The 18,214-nt window shown below is 42.6% G+C and overlaps 1 protein-coding gene across 14 annotated transcripts in view; it reads left to right on the top strand.

The window, feature by feature from the left end:
* OBSCN (obscurin, cytoskeletal calmodulin and titin-interacting RhoGEF) overlaps nucleotides 1–18,214 on the top strand; it is a 130,846-nt gene that overhangs the window by 9,185 nt on the left and 103,447 nt on the right. For 12 of the 14 annotated variants that reach the window (XM_072763960.1, XM_072763958.1, XM_072763957.1 and 9 more), the window contains one exon: nucleotides 252–527. The exons of the other annotated variants lie outside the window; for them this stretch is intronic. In XM_072763960.1, the coding sequence (XP_072620061.1) occupies nucleotides 252–527 (276 nt within the window). The remainder of the gene's footprint in view (nucleotides 1–251; nucleotides 528–18,214) is intronic. 14 annotated transcript variants of the gene reach the window in all.

The following is an 18,214-nucleotide window of genomic DNA, read 5'->3' as shown; positions in this document are numbered from 1 at the left end:
ACAGCCCCCCACCTTCCGTCTGCCCCAGACGGTGTCCTGGCTGCCCATCATGGTGCTCGGAGGCTGCTCCCCAGCATGCCCAGGAGGGGTTAGGGCTTTGGATTCCCCTGTGCCTGAGAAGGGTCCCACCAGCTGCACCTGGTGGGGGGGGGGGGTAAGGCTGCCCTGAGTCCAGAGCGTGTGTACCCGGGCTCCAGGGCTCAGGGAATGTCACCTCCGGGGCCTCTGACGCTGTGTCCCCGTGTCCCCAGAGCCTACACTGGTGTTTGCCAAGGAGCAGCCAGCACGCAGTGAGGTGCAGGCCAAGGCGGGCGGCAGCGCCACGCTGAGCTGCGAGGTGGCCCAGGCCGGGACCGAGGTGACGTGGTACAAGGACGGGAAGAAGCTGAGTGCGAGCTCCAGGGTGCACGTGGAGGCCCAGGGCTGCAGCAGGAGGCTGGTGGTGCAGCAGGCGGGGGGGGCCGACGCCGGGGAGTACAGCTGCGAGGCCGGGGGCCAGAAGGTGTCCTTCCGCCTGCACGTTGCAGGTCAGTTGACAAGGAGGGGTGTGACCACATTCCAGGAGCAGGCCTGGAGGAGGCGTTTGCTGGGGGCTGGACTGAGGTCAACAGTTGTGTCAGGCCTGTGTCAGTCAGTGAGCTAATGCCCAGTAACAAACACTCCAGACCTTGGAGCAGCTGGCTTTGCTTAGGGCCTCAGGAAGGGTGCATGTCTGCCCCCAACGTGTGTGCTGAGGCAGGACCCCACTGGCTGGGGCCGGACCCCGCTGGCTGGGGCTGTGCATTTGGCTCGGAAAAATGAGCCTCTGGCCTACTGTCTGGGCAGTGGGATGTCCAGGGTGGAGGAGGTGGGCCTGGGGTCGAGTGGCCAGCCTGGGTCTGACCAGGGACCCCTCTGTGCCCACGTGGGGCAGATGCATCCTGAGTCCGGACGCCCCCTTCAAGGCAGGCAGTGCTGGGGTGTGGAAGGGGTCCGATCTCAGCCCTGACGGGTGATCTTGGTCAGATTGTTGCTGATGTGTGCCCCCCAAATTCCTATCCTGCTGGACCCCAGAGTGTGGCCCTATGTAGAAATGGGGTCTTTGCAGAGGTGACCCAGGCAGGGATCTTGAGGTGAGAGCGCCCTGGTGCCGGGCGGGCGCTGAGTCCTATGACAGGTGTCCTTACAAGAGAAGGAGATTTGAGATGACCATGTGGTGACAGAGGCAGAGACTGGGGAGACATGGCCACGAGCCCAAAATGCAAGGGGCCCCTCCAGGTGGAGGGGTCCTACTGGAACCTTAGAGGGAGCACAGCCACGACACCTTGACTGAGGACTCCTGGCCTCCAGACCTGGGAGGGCACAGAGCTTGGTGTCCTGAGCCCCCTGTTAGTGACCATTTGATCCTGCTTCCCTGGAACCTCCTGAATTTGCTCCTTGTGACTCAGTTGTCCCATATGTGAAGTGGTAATGGAGTTTCTGGGGCTTTGCTGAGACACTGTGCCCACAAGACCCCCTGGCCCTCTGGGGGCAGCTTGGGCTGCCTCCCGTGGTGACCCTGTGAATTCTGACCTCCTGACCAAGGTAGGCAGGGGAGGGGACCAGGGCTGGCCACGCAAGACAGCCAGGGCATAGGCCCTGCAGGGTGAACCCAAGTGTCATAGGCGGGTAGCCCTCAAGGAGGGCCCATACGCTGAGGTCTGGAACGTTCTGGAAGGCGCTGGCTGGTGGTGTGTGAGGCTTGGAGCAGGAGGCTGAGCAGGAAGCAGGGCCGGGAGAATTGAGTAAAACACCATAAACCTGTGCTTTCCCGATTCCGCGATTTTGAGTACGTTGCAAGGTTGTATGCTCCAGCACCACCTCATTCTAGAACGCTTTCACGACTATGAAATGCCAGCAGTATGCCACCGCGTGTGTGCTCCCGCAGCCCCTGGCAACCATAGGTCCGTTGTGTGCCCCTGGCTTTGCCGGTCAGGGACACTACATGGGACCACGTGCCATGTGGCCCCTCAAGTCGGGCCCTTCGCACGAGTGTGGTGCTTCCATGGCCCCCATGTGCTGTGCTGTGCATGTGTGCTTCATGCATACAGCCTGGTGACCTCCTGCTCTGTGGACTGTGTCCTTTCCACCAGCCGGCAAATGATGTGGTTGGTCCCATGCTGGGCTGTTAAGAACAGCGCTGCCGGGACATTTTGTGCGAGTGAATGTTTCTATTTGGTTCCCTTGGGATGGCTTGGTCATATAGCGATTTCATGCGTCCGCCCTGGAAGTGCTCGATTTCCCACACTGGCTGCCCTCTCACACTCCCACCAAGAGTGTGCAAGAATCCATGTGCTTAACGTCCTCACCAATACTCATTATTTTCATCTATTTATTTTTTGCTTGTCGCCACACTGGTGAGTGTGAGGTGACATCTTGTTGTGGTCTGGGTGTGCATTTCCCTGGCAAGGAGTGCCGCTGAGCATCCCTTCAGGTACATGTCAGCCATCTGGATGTCTTCTGTGGACAAATGTCTATTCAGGTTCTCTGTCTCATTTTTACATAGTGGTGTTTATCTTTTTATTGTTGAGTTGTAAGGGTTCTTTACATATTCTGGACACTAGGTCCTTATCAGATACAAGATTTCCAGATATCTTTTCCCATTTATTTTGTCAATAGTGTCTCTTGATGCACAGAAGTTTTTAAGTTGTGATGAATTTCAATGTACCCGCTTTGGTTGCTTGTATGTTTCGTGTCCTATCTTGGAAACCAGTACCTGATCCAAGGTCACACCAACTGACACCTGTTTTCTTCTAAGAGTTGTCTAGTTTTACTCTTACATTTAGGTCTTCGGCCCATTTGGAGTTAGTTTCTCTGTGTGCTGTGACGATGAGACCCACCTCCACCCTCTGCATGTGGAAATCCAGGTGTTCCAGCACGGTTTGTTGAACAGATATCTTTTTTTCCCTGTTAAATTTTCTTGGCACATTTGTCAAAAATCAATTGATCATCAATGTCAGGTTTTAGTTCTGGATTCTCAGTCCTTTTTCACTGACATATATGTCAGTCCATCTGTCTTATGTCAATACCACAGTCTAGGTCACTGTGGCTTTGTAGTGAGTTTTGAAATTGGGAAGTGTGGGTCCTCCAACTTTGTTCTTTTTATTTTATTTATTTTTTTAAAAAGATTTTATTTATTTATTTATTAATGAGAGATACAGAGAGAGAGGCAGAGACACAGGCAGAGAGAGAGAAGCAGGCTCCATCCAGGGAACCTGATGCGGGACTCCATCCTTGGTCTCCAGGATCATGCCCTGGGCCGAAGGCAGGTGCCAAACTGCTGAGCCACCCAGGCATCCCATGTTCTTTTTATTTTACTATTGTTTTCATTATTTGAGTTCCCTTGCATTGCCATGTGATTTTTAGGATCAGCTTTACAAATTTTACAAAAAGGACAACTGGTATTTTGATGGCGATTGAGCTGAATGTGTAGACCCATTTGAATTGCTATCTTAACAATATCAACCTTTCAGGACATAAATACAGGCTGCCTCTCTGTTTATGTAGGCCTTAAAATTTTTCAACAGTTTATAGTTTTTAGTGTGGAATACCTGTTGAGTTTGTTGCTAAGTATTTTATTCTTTTTTTTTTTTTTTAAGATTTTACTTATTTATCCATGAGAGACACACAGAGAGAGACAGAGACAGAGAGAGAGACAGAGACACAGGCAGAGGGAGAAGCAGGCTCCATGCAGGATGCCTGATGCGGGACTCCATCCTGAGACTCCAGGATCATGCCTCGGGCCGAAGGCAGATGCTGAACTGCTGAGCCACCCAGGGATCCCCTAAGTATTTTATTCTTTCTGATACTTCTTTAAATGGAATTGTTTTTAAATTTTATTTTGGGATAGTTCATCACTAATACACAGAGATAGAGTGAACTTTTGAATATTGGTCTTGTGTCCTAAACCCTTGCTGAACTGGTTTATTCACATGTTGTTTTTTTTGTGGATTCCTAAGGATTTTTATTTTAGATACAAAAAGGTGTCACCTGTATGTGCAGCTAGTTTTACTACTTTATTTCCAGTCTGGCTGCCTATTTATTTATTTATTTATTTATGTTTTAAAAGATTTTATTTATTTATTCATGAGAGACACAGAGAGGCAGAGGGAGTAGCAGGCTCCATGCAGGGAGCCCAATGTGGGACTCGATACTGGAACTCCAGGATCACGCCTTGAGCTGAAGGCAAGCACTCAACCACTGAGCCACCCGGGTGTCCCTCTCATTTTGTTTTTGGTTACCTACTTAATCTCTTTACTTATTGTAGGTGTGTTCAGGCTTTCTGTTTCTTCTGGGGTCAGTTTTGGTAGCTTGTGTGTTTCTGTGAGTTTGTCCATTTCATCTTCATCGTCCAACTCATTACCATGCACTTGTCCATGGTGTAAGGTCTGTGCTGATGTCCCTGCATTGATTCTGTTGTAATAATCCAAGTCATCTAACTTTCTGTGTCCGTCTAGCTAATGGTTGGTCAATTTTGTTGGTTGTTTCAAACATCTCCCATTTTTTCTATTGGTTTTTTTATTCTGTGTTTCATTCATCTCAGCTGAGATTTCATTTCCTTTCTTCTAACCTTGGGTTTTACTTACTCCTTTTTTTCTAGTTTCTTAAGGTGTGAAATTGGGTTATTGATTTGTGCTCATGTTTTTTGACACAGGCCTATAATTTATAGCTGTGAGTTTTCCTCCAAACACTGCACCTTATTAGTCTTGGTCTGTTGTGTTTTCATTTCTGTCTATCTCAAAATATTTTCTAATTTTCCTTATAATTCTTCTTTAAGAGTGTGTAGTTGAATTTCCACAGACTTGTGAATTTTCCAGTTTTCCTTCTTTTTAAAAAGATTTGTTATTTATTTATTTATTTATTTATTTATTTATTTCTGAGGGAGAGAGAGAGTATGAGTGGGGAGGGGAGAGAAGGGGCAGAGGGAGAAGCAGGCTCCCTACTGAGCAAGGAGCCAGACATGGGATTCCATCCCAGAACCCTTGGATCACGACCTGAGCCAAAGGCAGATGCTTCACCGACTTAGCCCCCCCAGGCACCTCTCCACTTTGCTTCCATTAATGACTTCTAGCTTTATTCCACTGTGTTTGGGAAAGATACTTGTATTATTTCAATATCTTTACATTTATTGAGACTCATTTCCTGGGATAACTGGTGGTCTGTGCTAGAGAACCTCCTGTGTGCGCTTGAGTAAAGTGTCTCCTGCTGTGGTTGGGTGCAGAGTTCTGCAGAGACAGCTGGGTCTACTTGGCGTATGCTGCCCTTTCCTTACCAAGCTCCTGTCTGTTTGTCCATTACTGAAAGCAGAGCACTGAGGTCTCCGACTATTATTGTGTATCTGTTTCTCTCTTTAATCTGCTTGTTTTCACTTCATGTAGTTTGGTCTCCCTGTGAGTTGTTTTTGTTGATATCATTACTTTGTAATATTCAAGTTTAAAATTATGCCATCTTAGTTTAAACTAAAAACTGCTCCTTTACAGTTCTGTGCCCCATACAACGGATGGCTTTATGTTTTCATCATCAAAAGTTATGTCTGTATACACTAACTTTAGTCCATTAACTTTGTGGTTTTCTAATTATTGTTTGTGCATTTGTATTTTAAGTCATGTAAAAAAATGAAGAGCTACAAACTAAGAATGCTGTAATACTGGCTTTTATGTTTATCTGTGTAATTACATTTCCTATTATTTGTTGAGCTTCTTGAACGTTAATTTTGGAGATTTTTGAGCATTCTTTCTTACATATTCTCTGTGCCCCTTTTTTGTCATTTCTCCCTATAAAACCCTCTTGTGCATATGTTGCCCCACAGACAACTAAGGCTCTGTTGATTTCCTCCATTCCTTTTACTTTCTGCTCTTCAGACTGGGTAATTTCATGAGACCTGCATTCAGATTTGCTGATTTTTTCTTCTATCTGCACAAATCAGATGTCAATCCCTTTAGTAACTTTTAATTCTAGTTATACTTTTCAAATCTAGAATTTCTGTTTGCCTTTAGAAATCTATCTTGTTGGGACACATGGAAGGCTCAGCAGTTGAGCGTCTGCCTTTGGCAGGGCATGATCCAGGGGTCCTAGGATTGAGTCTTGCATCAGGCTCCCCACAGGGAGCCTGCCTCTCCCTCTGCCTGTGTCTCTGCCTCTCTCTCTCTCCTCTCTCTCTCTCTCTCTCTGACTCTCATGAAAAAAATAAAATCTTTTTTTTGCATATTTTTTATTGGAGTTTGATTTGCCAACATATAGCATAACAGCCAGTGCTCATCCCATCAAGTGCCGCCCTCAGTGCCCATCACCCAGTCATCGATCCCCCCACCCAAATCCCCTTCCACTACCCCTTGCTCGTTTTCCAGAGTTAGGTGTCTGTCATGTTCTGTCTCCCTTTCTGATATTTCCACTCATTTTCTCTCCTTTCCCCTTTATTCCCTTTCAAATTTTTATATTACTCAAATGAATGAGACCATATAATGTTTGTCCTTCTCTGATTGACTTACTTCACTCAGCATAATACCCTCCAGTTCCATCCACGTCCATTAATTTGGGGAATATAAAAAATAGTGAAAGGGAGTAAAGGGGAAAGGAGAGAAAATGAATGGGAAATATCAGAGAGGGTGACAGAACATGAGAGACTCCTAACTCTGGGAAACAAACAAAGGGGTAGTGGAAAGGAGGTGGAAGGGGTGGGGGTGACTGGGTGACAGGCACTGAGGAGGGCACTTGATGGGATGAGCACTGGGTGTTATGCTATATGTTGGCAAATTGAACTCCAAAAAAAGAAATAAAAAAAAGAAATATACTGTTTCTCCATATAATGTTTGTCCTCCTCTGAGTGACTTATTTCACTCAGCATAATACCTCCAGTTCCATCCACGTCGAAGCAAATGGTGGGTATTTGTCGTTTCTTTTTTTTTTTTTTTTTTTTAAGGGATGAAGTTTTTTTTTTTTTTTTTTGAGGTAAAAGTCACATAACAAAATTAGCCATTTTAAAGCAAACATTTCAGTAGCATTTAGTACATCACAATGTTGTATAATCCCCACCTTCAACTAGTCCCAATTTTCATCACTCCCGAGGGAAGACCCCATAGACCTTAATGGTATGGTATGGGATTTCTTTGGGGATATGCTGTCTTAATTCCCCATTTCATTCCAATTCACATTTATTTTTTAGGTCTGAGCAACTAAACTCTGTGTAAAACAGCTGTTCATTGAAAGATCATGGGCCAAGCCAAAGTAATCTGTGATGTTAGAAGTCAGAATCATGGTATTTTTGGAGAGGACAGAGTGTGTAGTGAAGGGAAGGAGAACACCAGGGGGCTTCAGAGGTGGTCTGTTTCTTCACCTGGGTGGGGGTTGCATGGATGTTTTCTTTTTTATTTATTTATTTATTTTAGTAAATTAATTTTTTATTGGTGTTCAATTTACCAACATACAGAATAACACCCAGTGCTCATCCCATCAAGTGTCCCCCTCAGTGCCTGTCACCCATTCACCCCCAGCCCCACCCTCCTCCCCTTCTACCACCCCTAGTTCATTTCCCAGAGTTAGGAGTCTTTATGTTCTGTCTCCCTTTCTGATATTTCCCACACATTTCTTCTCCATTCCCTTATATTCCCTTTCACTGTTATTTATATTCCCCAATGAATGAGAACATACACTGTTTGTCCTTCTCCGATTGACTTACTTCACTCAGCATAATACCCTCCAGTTCCATCCACATTGAAGCAAATGGTGGGTCTTTGTCGTTTCTAATGGCTGAGTAATATTCCATTGTATACATAAACCACATCTTCTTGATCCATTCATCTTTTGATGGACACCGAGGCTCCTTCCACAGTTTGGCTATTGTGGACATTGCTGCTAGAAACATCGGGGTGCAGGTGTCCCGGCGTTTCATTGCATCCGAATCTTTGGGGTAAATCCCCAGCAGTGCAATTGCTGGGTCGTAGGGCAGGTCTATTTTTAACTCCTTGAGGAACCTCCACACAGTTTTCCAGAGTGGCTGCACCAGTTCACATTCCCACCAACAGTGTAAGAGGGTTCCCTTTTCTCCACATCCTCTCCAACATTTGTGGTTTCCTGCCTTGTTAATTTTCCCCATTCTCACTGGTGTGAGGTGGTATCTCATTGTGGTTTTGATTTGTATTTCCCTGATGGCAAGTGATGCAGAGCATTTTCTCATGTGCGTGTTGGCCATGTCTATGTCTTCCTCTGAGATTTCTCTTCATGTCTTTTGCCCATTTCATGATTGGATTGTTTGTTTCTTTGGTGTTGAGTTTAATAAGTTCTTTATAGATCTTAGAAACTAGCCCTTTATCTGATACGTCATTTGCAAATATCTTCTCCCATTCTGTAGGTTGTCTTTGAGTTTTGTTGACTGTATCCTTTGCTGTGCAAAAGCTTCTTATCTTGATGAAGTCCCAATAGTTCATTCTTGCTTTTATTTCTTTTGCCTTCGTGGATGTATCTTGCAAGAAGTTACTGTGGCCGAGTTCAAAAAGGGTGTTGCCTGTGTTCTCCTCTAGGATTTTGATGGAATCTTGTCTCACATTTAGATCTTTCATCCATTTTGAGTTTATCTTTGTGTCTGGTGCAAGAGAGTGGTCTAGTTTCATTCTTCTGCATGTGGATGTCCAATTTTCCCAGCAGCATTTATTGAAGAGACTGTCTTTCTTCCAATGGATAGTCTTTCCTCTATCGAGTATTAGTTGACCATAAAGTTCAGGGTCCACTTCTGGGTTCTCTATTCTGTTCCATTGATCTACGTGTCCTTTTTTGTGCCAGTACCACACTGTCTTGATGACCACAGCTTTGTAGTACAACCTGAAATCTGGCATTGTGATGCCCCCAGGTATGGTTTTCTTTTTTAAAGTTCCCCTGGCTATTTGGGGTCTTTTCTGATTCCACACAAATCTTAAAATAATTTGTTCTAACTCTCTGAAGAAAGTCCATGGTATTTTGATAGGGATTGTATTAAACGTGTAAATTGCCCTGGGTAACATTGACATTTTCACAATATTAATTCTGCCAGTCCATGAGCATGGAATATTTTTCCATCTCTTTGTGTCTTCCTCAATTTCTTTCAGAAGTGTTCTATTGTTTTTAGGGTAGAGATCCTTTACCTCTTTGGTTAGGTTTATTCCTAGGTATCTTATGCTTTTGGGTGCAATTGTAAATGGGATTGACTCCTTAATTTCTCTTTCATCAGTCTCATTGTTAGTGTCTAGAAATGCTATTGATTTCTGGGCATTGATTTTGTATCCTGCCACCCTACCAAATTGCTGTATGAGTTCTAGCAATCTTGGGGTGGAGGCTTTTGCATTTTCTATGTAGAGTATCATGTCATCAGTGAAGACGGAGAGTTTGACTTCTTCTTTGCCAATTTGAATGCCTTTAATGTCTTTTTGTTGTCTGATTGCTGAGGCTAGGACTTCCAGTACTATGTTGAATAGCAGTGGTGAGAGTGGACATCCCTGTCTTGTTCCTGATCTTAGGGGAAAGGCTCCCAGTGCTTCCCCATTGAGAATGATATTTGCTGTGGGCTTTTCAAGATTGCTTCTAAGATGCTGAGGAAAGTTCCCTCTATCCCTACACTCTGAAGAGTTTTGATCAGGAATGGATGCTGTATTTTGTCCAACGCTTTCTCTGCATCTATTGAGAGGATCCTATGGTTCTTGTTTTTTCTCTTGCTGATATGAACAATCACATTGATTGCTTTATGAGTGTTGAACCAGCTTTACATCCTGGGGATAAATCCCACTTGGTCATGGTGAATAATCTTCTTAATGTACTGTTGGATCCTATTGGCTAGTATCTTGTTGAGAATTTTTGTATCTGTGTTCATCAAGGATATTGGTCTATAATTCTCCTTTTTTGGAGGGGTCTTTGTCTGGTTTTGCAACTAAGGTGATGCCGGCCTCATAGAATGAGTTTGGAAGTACTCCATCTCTTTCTATCTTTAGGAACAGCTTTAGTAGAATAGGTATGGTTTCTTCTTTATTTTTTTTTTAATTTTTTTTTTTATTTATGATAGTCATACAGAGAGAAAGAGAGAGAGGCAGAGACACAGGTAGAGGGAGAAGCAGGCTCCATGCACCGGGAGCCTGATGTGGGATTCGATCCTGGGTCTCCAGGATCGTGCCCTCGGCCAAAGGCAGGCGCCAAACCGCTGCGCCACCCAGGGATCCCTGGTTTCTTCTTTAAACGTTTGATAGAGTTCTCCTGGGAAGCCATCTGGCCCTGGATTCTTGTGTCTTGGGAGGTTTTGATGACTGCTTCAATTTCCTCCCTGGTTATTGGCCTGTTCAGGTTTTCTGTTTCTTCCTGTTCCAGTTTTGGTAGTTTGTGGTTTTCCAGGAATGAGTCCATTTCTTCTAGATTGCCTAATTTATTGGCGTATAGCTGTTCATAATATGTTTTTAAAAATTGTTTGTATTTCCTTGGTATTGGTGGTGATCTATCCTTTCTCATTCATGATTTTATTAATTTGAGTCTTCTCTCTCTTCTTTTTAATAAGGCTGGCTAATGGTTTATCTATCTTATTAATTCTTTGAAAGAACCAACTCCTGGATCTGTTGATCTGTTCCACAGCTCTTCTGGTCTCTATTTCATTGAGTTCTGCTAGACTCTTTATTAACTCTCTTCTTCTGTTGGGCGTAGGATCTATTTGCCGTTTTTTCTCTAGCTCCTTTATGTGTAAGGTTAGCTTCTGTATTTGAGTTCTTTCCAGTTTTTGAATGGATGCTTGTATTGCGATGTATTTCCCCCTCAGGACTGCTTTTGCTGTATCCCAAAGATTTTGAATGGTTGTATCTTCATTCTCAATAGTTTCCATGAATCTTTTTAATTCTTCTCTAATTTCCTTGTTGACCCTTTCATCTTTTAACAGGATGGTCCTTAACCTCCACGTGTTTGAAATCCTTCCAAACTTTTTGTGATTTAGTTCTAATTTCAAGGCATTATGGTCTGAGAATATGCAGGGGACGATCCCAATCTTTGGTATTGGTTCAGACCTGATTTGTGACCCAGTATGTGGTCTATTCTGGAGAAAGTTCCATGTGCACTTGAGAAGAATGTGTATTCAGTTGCATTTGGATGTAAAGTTCTGTAGATATCTGTGAAATCTATCTGGTCCAGTGTATCATTTAAAGCTCTTGTTTCTTTGGAGATATTGTGCTTAGAAGATCTGTCATTTGCAGAAAATGCCGTGTTGAAATTTCCCAGTATTAGTGTATTATTATCTATGTCTTTGCTTTGGTTATTAATTGATGTACTTGGCAGTTTTCACCTTAGGGGCATAAATATTCATGATTTAAGGTCCTCTTGTTGGATCAACCTTTTAAGTATGATATAGTGTCCCTCTTCATCTCTTACTACAGTCTTTGGGATAAACTTTAATTTATCTGATATGAATACTGGTACCCCAGCTTTCTTTTGAGGACCATTTGAATGGTAAATTGTTCTCTAACCTTTCATTTTCAGGCTGTAAGGTATCCTTAGGTTTTAAATGAGTGTTTTGTAGACAGCAAATAAATGGGTCTTGCTTTTTTATCCAGTCTGTAAAAGGACTACGTCTTTTGATGGGATCATTAAGCCCATTCATGTGCAGAGTTACTATTGAAAGATAGAATTTAGTGTCATCATAATACCTATTCAGTTCCTGTTTTTGGATTATTTCTTTGGGCATCCTCTTTCTTTTACAGAATCCTCATTAATATTTCTTGCAGAGCTGGTTTGGTGGTCACATATTCTTTCATTTTCTGCCTATCTTGGAAGCTCTTTATCTCTCCTTCTATTCTGAATGAGAGCCTTGCTGGATAAAGTATTCTTGGCTGCATGTTCTTCTCTTTTAGGACCCTGTATATATCCTGCCAGCCCTTTCTGGCCTCCCAGGTCTCTGTGCAGAGGTCTGCTTTTAATCTAATATATCTCCCATAAAGGTTAGGGATCTCTTGTCTCTTGCTGCTTTAAGGATTTTCGCTTTATCTTTGGAATTTGCAAGTTTCACTATTATATGTCGAGGTGTTGAACAGTTTTTATTGATTTTAGGGGGGGATCTCTTTTTCTCCTGGATCTGAATGTCTTTTTCCCTTCCCAAATTAGGGAAGTTCTCAGTTATGATTTGTTCAAATATGCTTTCTATCCCTCTGTCCCTCTTGGCATCCTCTGGAACCCCAATTAAACATAGATTTTTCCTTCTGAGGCTGTCATTTGTTTCCCTTAACCTATCCTCATGGTCTTTTTATTTGTTTTTCTCTTTTTTTCCTCGGCTTCCTTCCTTGCCATCAACTTGTCTTCTATGTCACTCACTCTGTCTTCTACCTCATTAACCCTCATCGTTAGGACCTCCAGTTTGGATTGCATCTCATTTACTTGATTTTTAATTTCGGCCTGATTAGATCTAAATTCTGCAGTCACGATGTCTCTTGAATCCTTTATGATTTTTTCCAGAGACACCAGTAGCTGTATAATTGTGCTTCTGAGTTGGCTTTCTGACATCGAATTGCAATCAAAATTTTGTAACTCTTTGGGAGAGAGTACTGTTTCTGATTCTTTCTTTTGTGGTGAGTTCTTCTTTCTAGTCATTTTGCTCAGTGCAGAGTGGCTAAAAACGAGTTGTACTGGAAAAAAGGAAGAAAAAAAAAGAGAGGGGTACCCTCTGGTTCTGTACCCTGTAAATCCCTCCACTTTCCCTGGAGCTTTCCAGAGCTGCTCTGCCAAGAACTTGCTCTTCCCCTGTCCTTCCAGCTAGTCTTCTGGGGGAGGGTCTGCTGTGCTGATTCTCAGTTGCTCACCTGGGGGAGATGCCGGCCCCCTGACAGGTGCACGGCTCAGTGGGAGCTGTTTATCCTGTGAGGCCCCTGTCTTCTGGCGGCCCTGCTCCGTCCCAGGCACAGGATGACACCAGGAGGATCAACAACACTGGTGGTGGCCAGCTCTCCAGCTCTGGAGTCTGCTTCCACTATAACTATCACAGTCTCCCAGTCCACACTGGCCTGGATGCTCCTGGTGTGGGGCACTGATCTGCACAGCTTGGGGGCATCTGGCGGCAGGAGAGTCCTTGCTGTCCTGTGTCCTCCCTACCTTCGCATGTCTCGGGGGAATGCAGGAATCTGGGCTGTGTCCCCGGCGCCCTGGGATCCAGGGCCTGTGCTACTGGAATCATGCTCCCAGGGCCCCGGCTCCCAAAAGCAACAGAGTGCAGCCCCCTCCATCTGGAGCCCCTGCCTGATGGACTGACTTCTCCCCAAGGCCCCGCTGGACATGCGCTCCTGCCCTTTACCAAGATCAGCCGTGGTATGTGGGGCACTGTACCCCGGGGTGCACTTCCTCTGTTAGTGACTCCAGGATACTGGAAACTCCACTGCCCCTCTTGCGGTTCTCAATTTTTTTTTTTAAAGAAATTTATCTTGTTATTGGTATTCTCTATTTGGTGAGACATTGTTCTCATATATTTCTTTATTTGTTGAGAAATGGTTTCCTTTAGTTCTCTGAACATATTTAAACCAGCTGACATAAAGACTTTGTTTAGTGAGACAATATCTGGACATTCTCAGGGACCTCATTGTGACTTCTTCGTTTCCTGTAATGGGCATGTCATGTAATTCTTTGTTGACAAGTGGAATATTAAGTAATATAATGTGGGATCTTGAGTTCATATTGTCCAACCTTTTGCTGTTTGTTTTTGTTGCTGTTGTTTGTGTGTTCAGTCACTTTTCTGAACTACCTCTGTGGAGTCTGCATTTTGTACTGTGTAAACCACTGAAATTTCTGATTGGTTAGCTTATTGGTCAGCTACAGTGATGACTTTAGATGCCTGTAACCAGTAAGTCTCTCAATTTTTTCTGTGGGCTTTTGTATGGGTGTTGGTGCATGCATATACCAGTTAGCCAGGCAGTTTACAACTCCATATTTGCCCTTATGTCATGCTTCCACTTCCTCAAGATTAGTCCAGTGTGTGAATTTAGGACCTTCTCAAGTGATTCCTGAGTGTATGTATATGTATGACCTTCTAGGAATGTGCCAGAGCTTTCCATAGCTCTCTATGGACATCATTCTACAGCATTTCCTTTTAAGCTGTTTAGTTAGCCTGTTGTTTGCCCAACTGATATCCACCACCTTGGGCAGCCATGATATTCAGTAATTGCTTGTGATGGTTTCAACAACTGCTATTGGGGGAAAAGGCTATTTGCATTGAGTGAGCTTCTGTTCAGGCTTGGATAGGAAGGAAGGAAGGAAGGAAGAAAGGAAGGCAGGAAGGCAGGAGGGAAGTCAGTCTTCTGAGTGGAATTTTCCTTTAAAAAATTTTTTTTTATTGGAGTTCAATTTGCCAACATATGGCATAACACCCAGTGCTCATCCCGCCAAGTGCCCCCCTCATTGCCCATCACCCAGTCCCCCAACCCCCTGCCCACTTCCCCTTCCACTACCCCTTGTTCATTTCCCTGAGTTAGGTGTCTCTCATGTGTTGTCACCCTCACTGATATTTTCAATGACTGGAATTTTCTAGTGAATCACCACATAGGTCAAATAATGACAGTTCTCGGGGAATGGGGCTTTTGCCCCATTCTGTCCCCCTCAGGCTGCCATTCTTCACTGTGACTGTGGACTATTGGTTTTCCAGACTACCCCAGGGATAGGGAGGCATGTATGAAAATTCAGTAGGTTAAAACACCACAAATCTTGATGATCTTACTGTTCAGCTGTTTTCCTGGAATATATGCTCCATAGATTGCTATATGCCTTTGGTTAATTTCCAGAGCCTGAAAAAAAGGTGATTCCAACAATTTTTGCAAGGGTTTTAATTGCTTTTATGGTGGAGAGTTTTACACATTTTTTGAAAAGTTGTTAATTTACCATTTTTGCTGACATCTCCTTTAGATTTTAAAATATTTAACTAGCCTTGCAATCCTGAGAGTAAGGCCACTTGATTATGGTGTGTTATTCTTTTTACATGTTTCTGATTCAATGGGATGCCATTTGGTTGAGTATATTTGTATTTATATTATTGAAGAATTTTGGTTTGTAGTTTTCATATATGATTTTGTGTGGTTTTGTCCTCAGAGTAATGCTGGCTTAACAAAATGGCTTGGAGAGGGCTCCCTTCTCATTTGTTTTCTGTGAGAGATTGTGTAGAATTGATGTGATTTCTCTTCCTTTTTATTTTTTATTTATTTAATTTTAATTTTTTTTTATTGGAGTTCAATTTGCCAACAGATAGCATAACACCCAGTGCTCATCCCTTCAAGTGCCCTCCCTCAGTGCCCATCACCCAGTCACCCCCACCCCCTGCTCACCTCCCTTTCTACCACCCTTTGTTCGTTTCCCAGAGTTAGAAGTCTCTCATGTTCTGTCTCCCTTTCTGATATTTCCCACTCATTTTTTCTCCTTTCCCCTTCTCTTCCTTTTTAAATTTCTTTTTTTAGTTATTTCCCTGATGAAACCAGTGAAATCATCCTGACCTAAATTTTTATTTCTTTCGAAGTTTTAAATTTTGAAAGCATTTCATTTATAGTGATTAAATTATGGAGATTACCTATTTCCTCTTGGGCAAATTTTAGTAGTTTGTGATTTTTGAGGAATTGTTCTGTCTCATCAAGTTTGTTTAATTTGTGTGCATAGAGCTTCTTGTAGTGTTATTATACTTTTTTTGTTTTAAATATTCTATTTAAAATTTTATTATTATATTATATTATAATTATTATTATATTATATTATTATATTATATATTTTTTGTTTTAAATATTTTATTTAAAATTTTATTATTATACTTTTTTTGTTTTAAATATTTTATTTATTTATTCCTGAAAGACGCAGAGTGAGAGAGGCAGACACACAGGCAGAGGGAGAAGCAGACTATGCAGGGAGCCCGACATGGGACTTGATCCCAGGACTCCAGGATCATGCCCTGGGCCAAAGGCAGGCGCTAAACTGCTGAGCCACCCAGGGATCCCCCCTTTATTATACTTTTAATGTCAGGGGCATCTGTGGTGATGTTTCATTCCATTCCTGATATTGTTAGCATATATATATATATATATATATATATATATATATATATGTATATGCATATATATATGTATATGTATATATATACACGTATTTTTAAGATTTATTTATTCATGAGAGACATACAGAGAGAGAGAGAGAGAGAGAGAGAGAGAGAGAGAGACAGGGAGGCAGAGACACAGGCAGAGGGAGAAGCAGGCTTCCACAGGGAGCCTGATGTGGGACTTGATCCTGGATCCTGGGATCATGCCTTGAGCTGAAGGCAGACACTCAACGCTGAGCCACCCAGGCATCCCTGTTAGCTTAGATCATCTCTCCTTTTTCTTTTTTAGCCTTGCTAGAGATTTATCAATTTTATTGATCTTTTCAAAGTACCATATATAGTTTTCGTTGATTTTCTCTATTTTTTCAATTTAGTTGCTTTCTGTTCTTATCTTTATTACTTTTCATTCTGCTTGCTCTGGGTTTATTTTGCTTTTATTTTTTATTTTTATTTTTTAAGATTTATTTATTTATGAGAGAGAGAGAGAGAGAGAGGCAGAGACACAGGAGGAGGGAGAAGCAGGCTCCCAGCTGGGAGCCCAATGCAGGACTCGATCCCGGGACTCCAGGACCGCTCCCTGGGCCAAAGGCAGGCGCCAAACCGCTGAGCCACCCAGGGATCCCTTTATTTTGCTTTTAAATTATTAAGGTGGAAAAAAATGGATTACTGATTGAAATTTTTTCTTTTCTATTATAATTTTTTTTTTTGAGAAACCAAAGCCTGAGGGACAGGGGAGCAGAGGGGAGAAGAGAAGGGAGGGGGTGGGGGTGTTGTCAGGGAGAGTCTGCAGGATCTGGTCCAAATTCACGTGTGTCTGGTTCAGAGAGGGGAGACTGTGACCAGGTTTATAGACAGTGTATCAGCTGTGGGTACATCAGGAGTCTATTATAAATATTTAATGGTGTAAGTTTCTCCCTAAGTATTAACTTTATCCTACACATTTTGATATGTTTTTATTTTCATTGTTCAGTTTAAAATATTTCCTAATTTACCTTCAGACTAATTTGATTTCTGTATTTTTAGAAGTGTACTGTTTGATTCCCAACTATTTAGAGATTTTACTTCCATATTTCTGTTACTGACTTTCAGTCTACTTCCTGAAGGATATTTTTGCTGGATACAGAATTCTGGCTCTTTCTTTTGATGGTGACTATTTTTTGATGAGATATTCAGTCATTCAAATTGTCTCCCTGAAAATCATGTGTTTGTATTCTCTTCCTGCTTTCAAGAGTCTTTGTTGTTTAGTTTTCAGTGACTCTGAAATGGTGTGTCTGGGTGTGGATTTCTTTAGGTTTATTGTGTCTGCAGTTTGCTGGGCTCTTTTAATCTGGTTGATGTTTTTCACCAAATTTGAAAAGGCTTCAATCATTGTTTCTTGAAAATATTTTTTGAAATATACTCTTCTCTATTTATAGGATCAATGACATGAATTTTAGTCCTTTCAGTTTCATTCCATAGATCCCTGAAGCTCTATCTAAAATTCCTTTTCTTTCTCTTACTTAGATTGCTTAATTTTCATTGACTTATCTTCAAGTTCAGTAGCTTTTCTGTCTACTGATTCTGCTACTGAGCCTGTTCAGTGAATTATTCCCATTTTTTTATTTTCCACTTGTAAAAGGTACATTGGTTCTTTATATCTTGTCCTTCTTTGTTGAGAGTTTCTGTGTTTCCAATCCTTCCAAGGGTATTTGCTTTCACTTCTTGGAACATTTTTGTAATAGCTGCTTTAAAGTCTTTGTCAGATATTTCCAGCACCTGTGTCATTCTGACATTGGTATTTGTTAATAGTCTTCTCCCAAGCATGTGAACTGCGAGTTTCCTGTTTTTTTAGGGCACTGTTTTGGATGGCATTGTGGATATACTGATTACTATATTTTGAAACCCTGGGTCTTCTTTATGTCTAGTGTTGATTTTTTTTAAGCTGGAAATAAGCTTTGTTGAGTTCAAGCTATGGGTTCCTGCCAGCCTCCCATGGGTTATTTTGTTTACAGAGGCTCTGAAGTGCCATTTGGGTTTGTCCTGAATGTGTTTACCTAGTGGTTAGTGTAGTTCTGGACAGGGACCATACCCCCCTTTAGAGCTCAAAGTCTTTGGTCTGCTGGTTGGGGTCAGATCCACTCACATGTGGCTCAAGGGTGAGCCCTGGTGTTCCTG

The sequence above is a fragment of the Vulpes vulpes genome, chromosome 7 (assembly GCF_048418805.1).
Source record: "Vulpes vulpes isolate BD-2025 chromosome 7, VulVul3, whole genome shotgun sequence".
NCBI classification, from domain to species: Eukaryota; Metazoa; Chordata; class Mammalia; order Carnivora; family Canidae; genus Vulpes; species Vulpes vulpes.
Note: the sequence above shows the minus strand (reverse complement) of the source record. Positions and strands in the feature narration are given on the sequence as shown.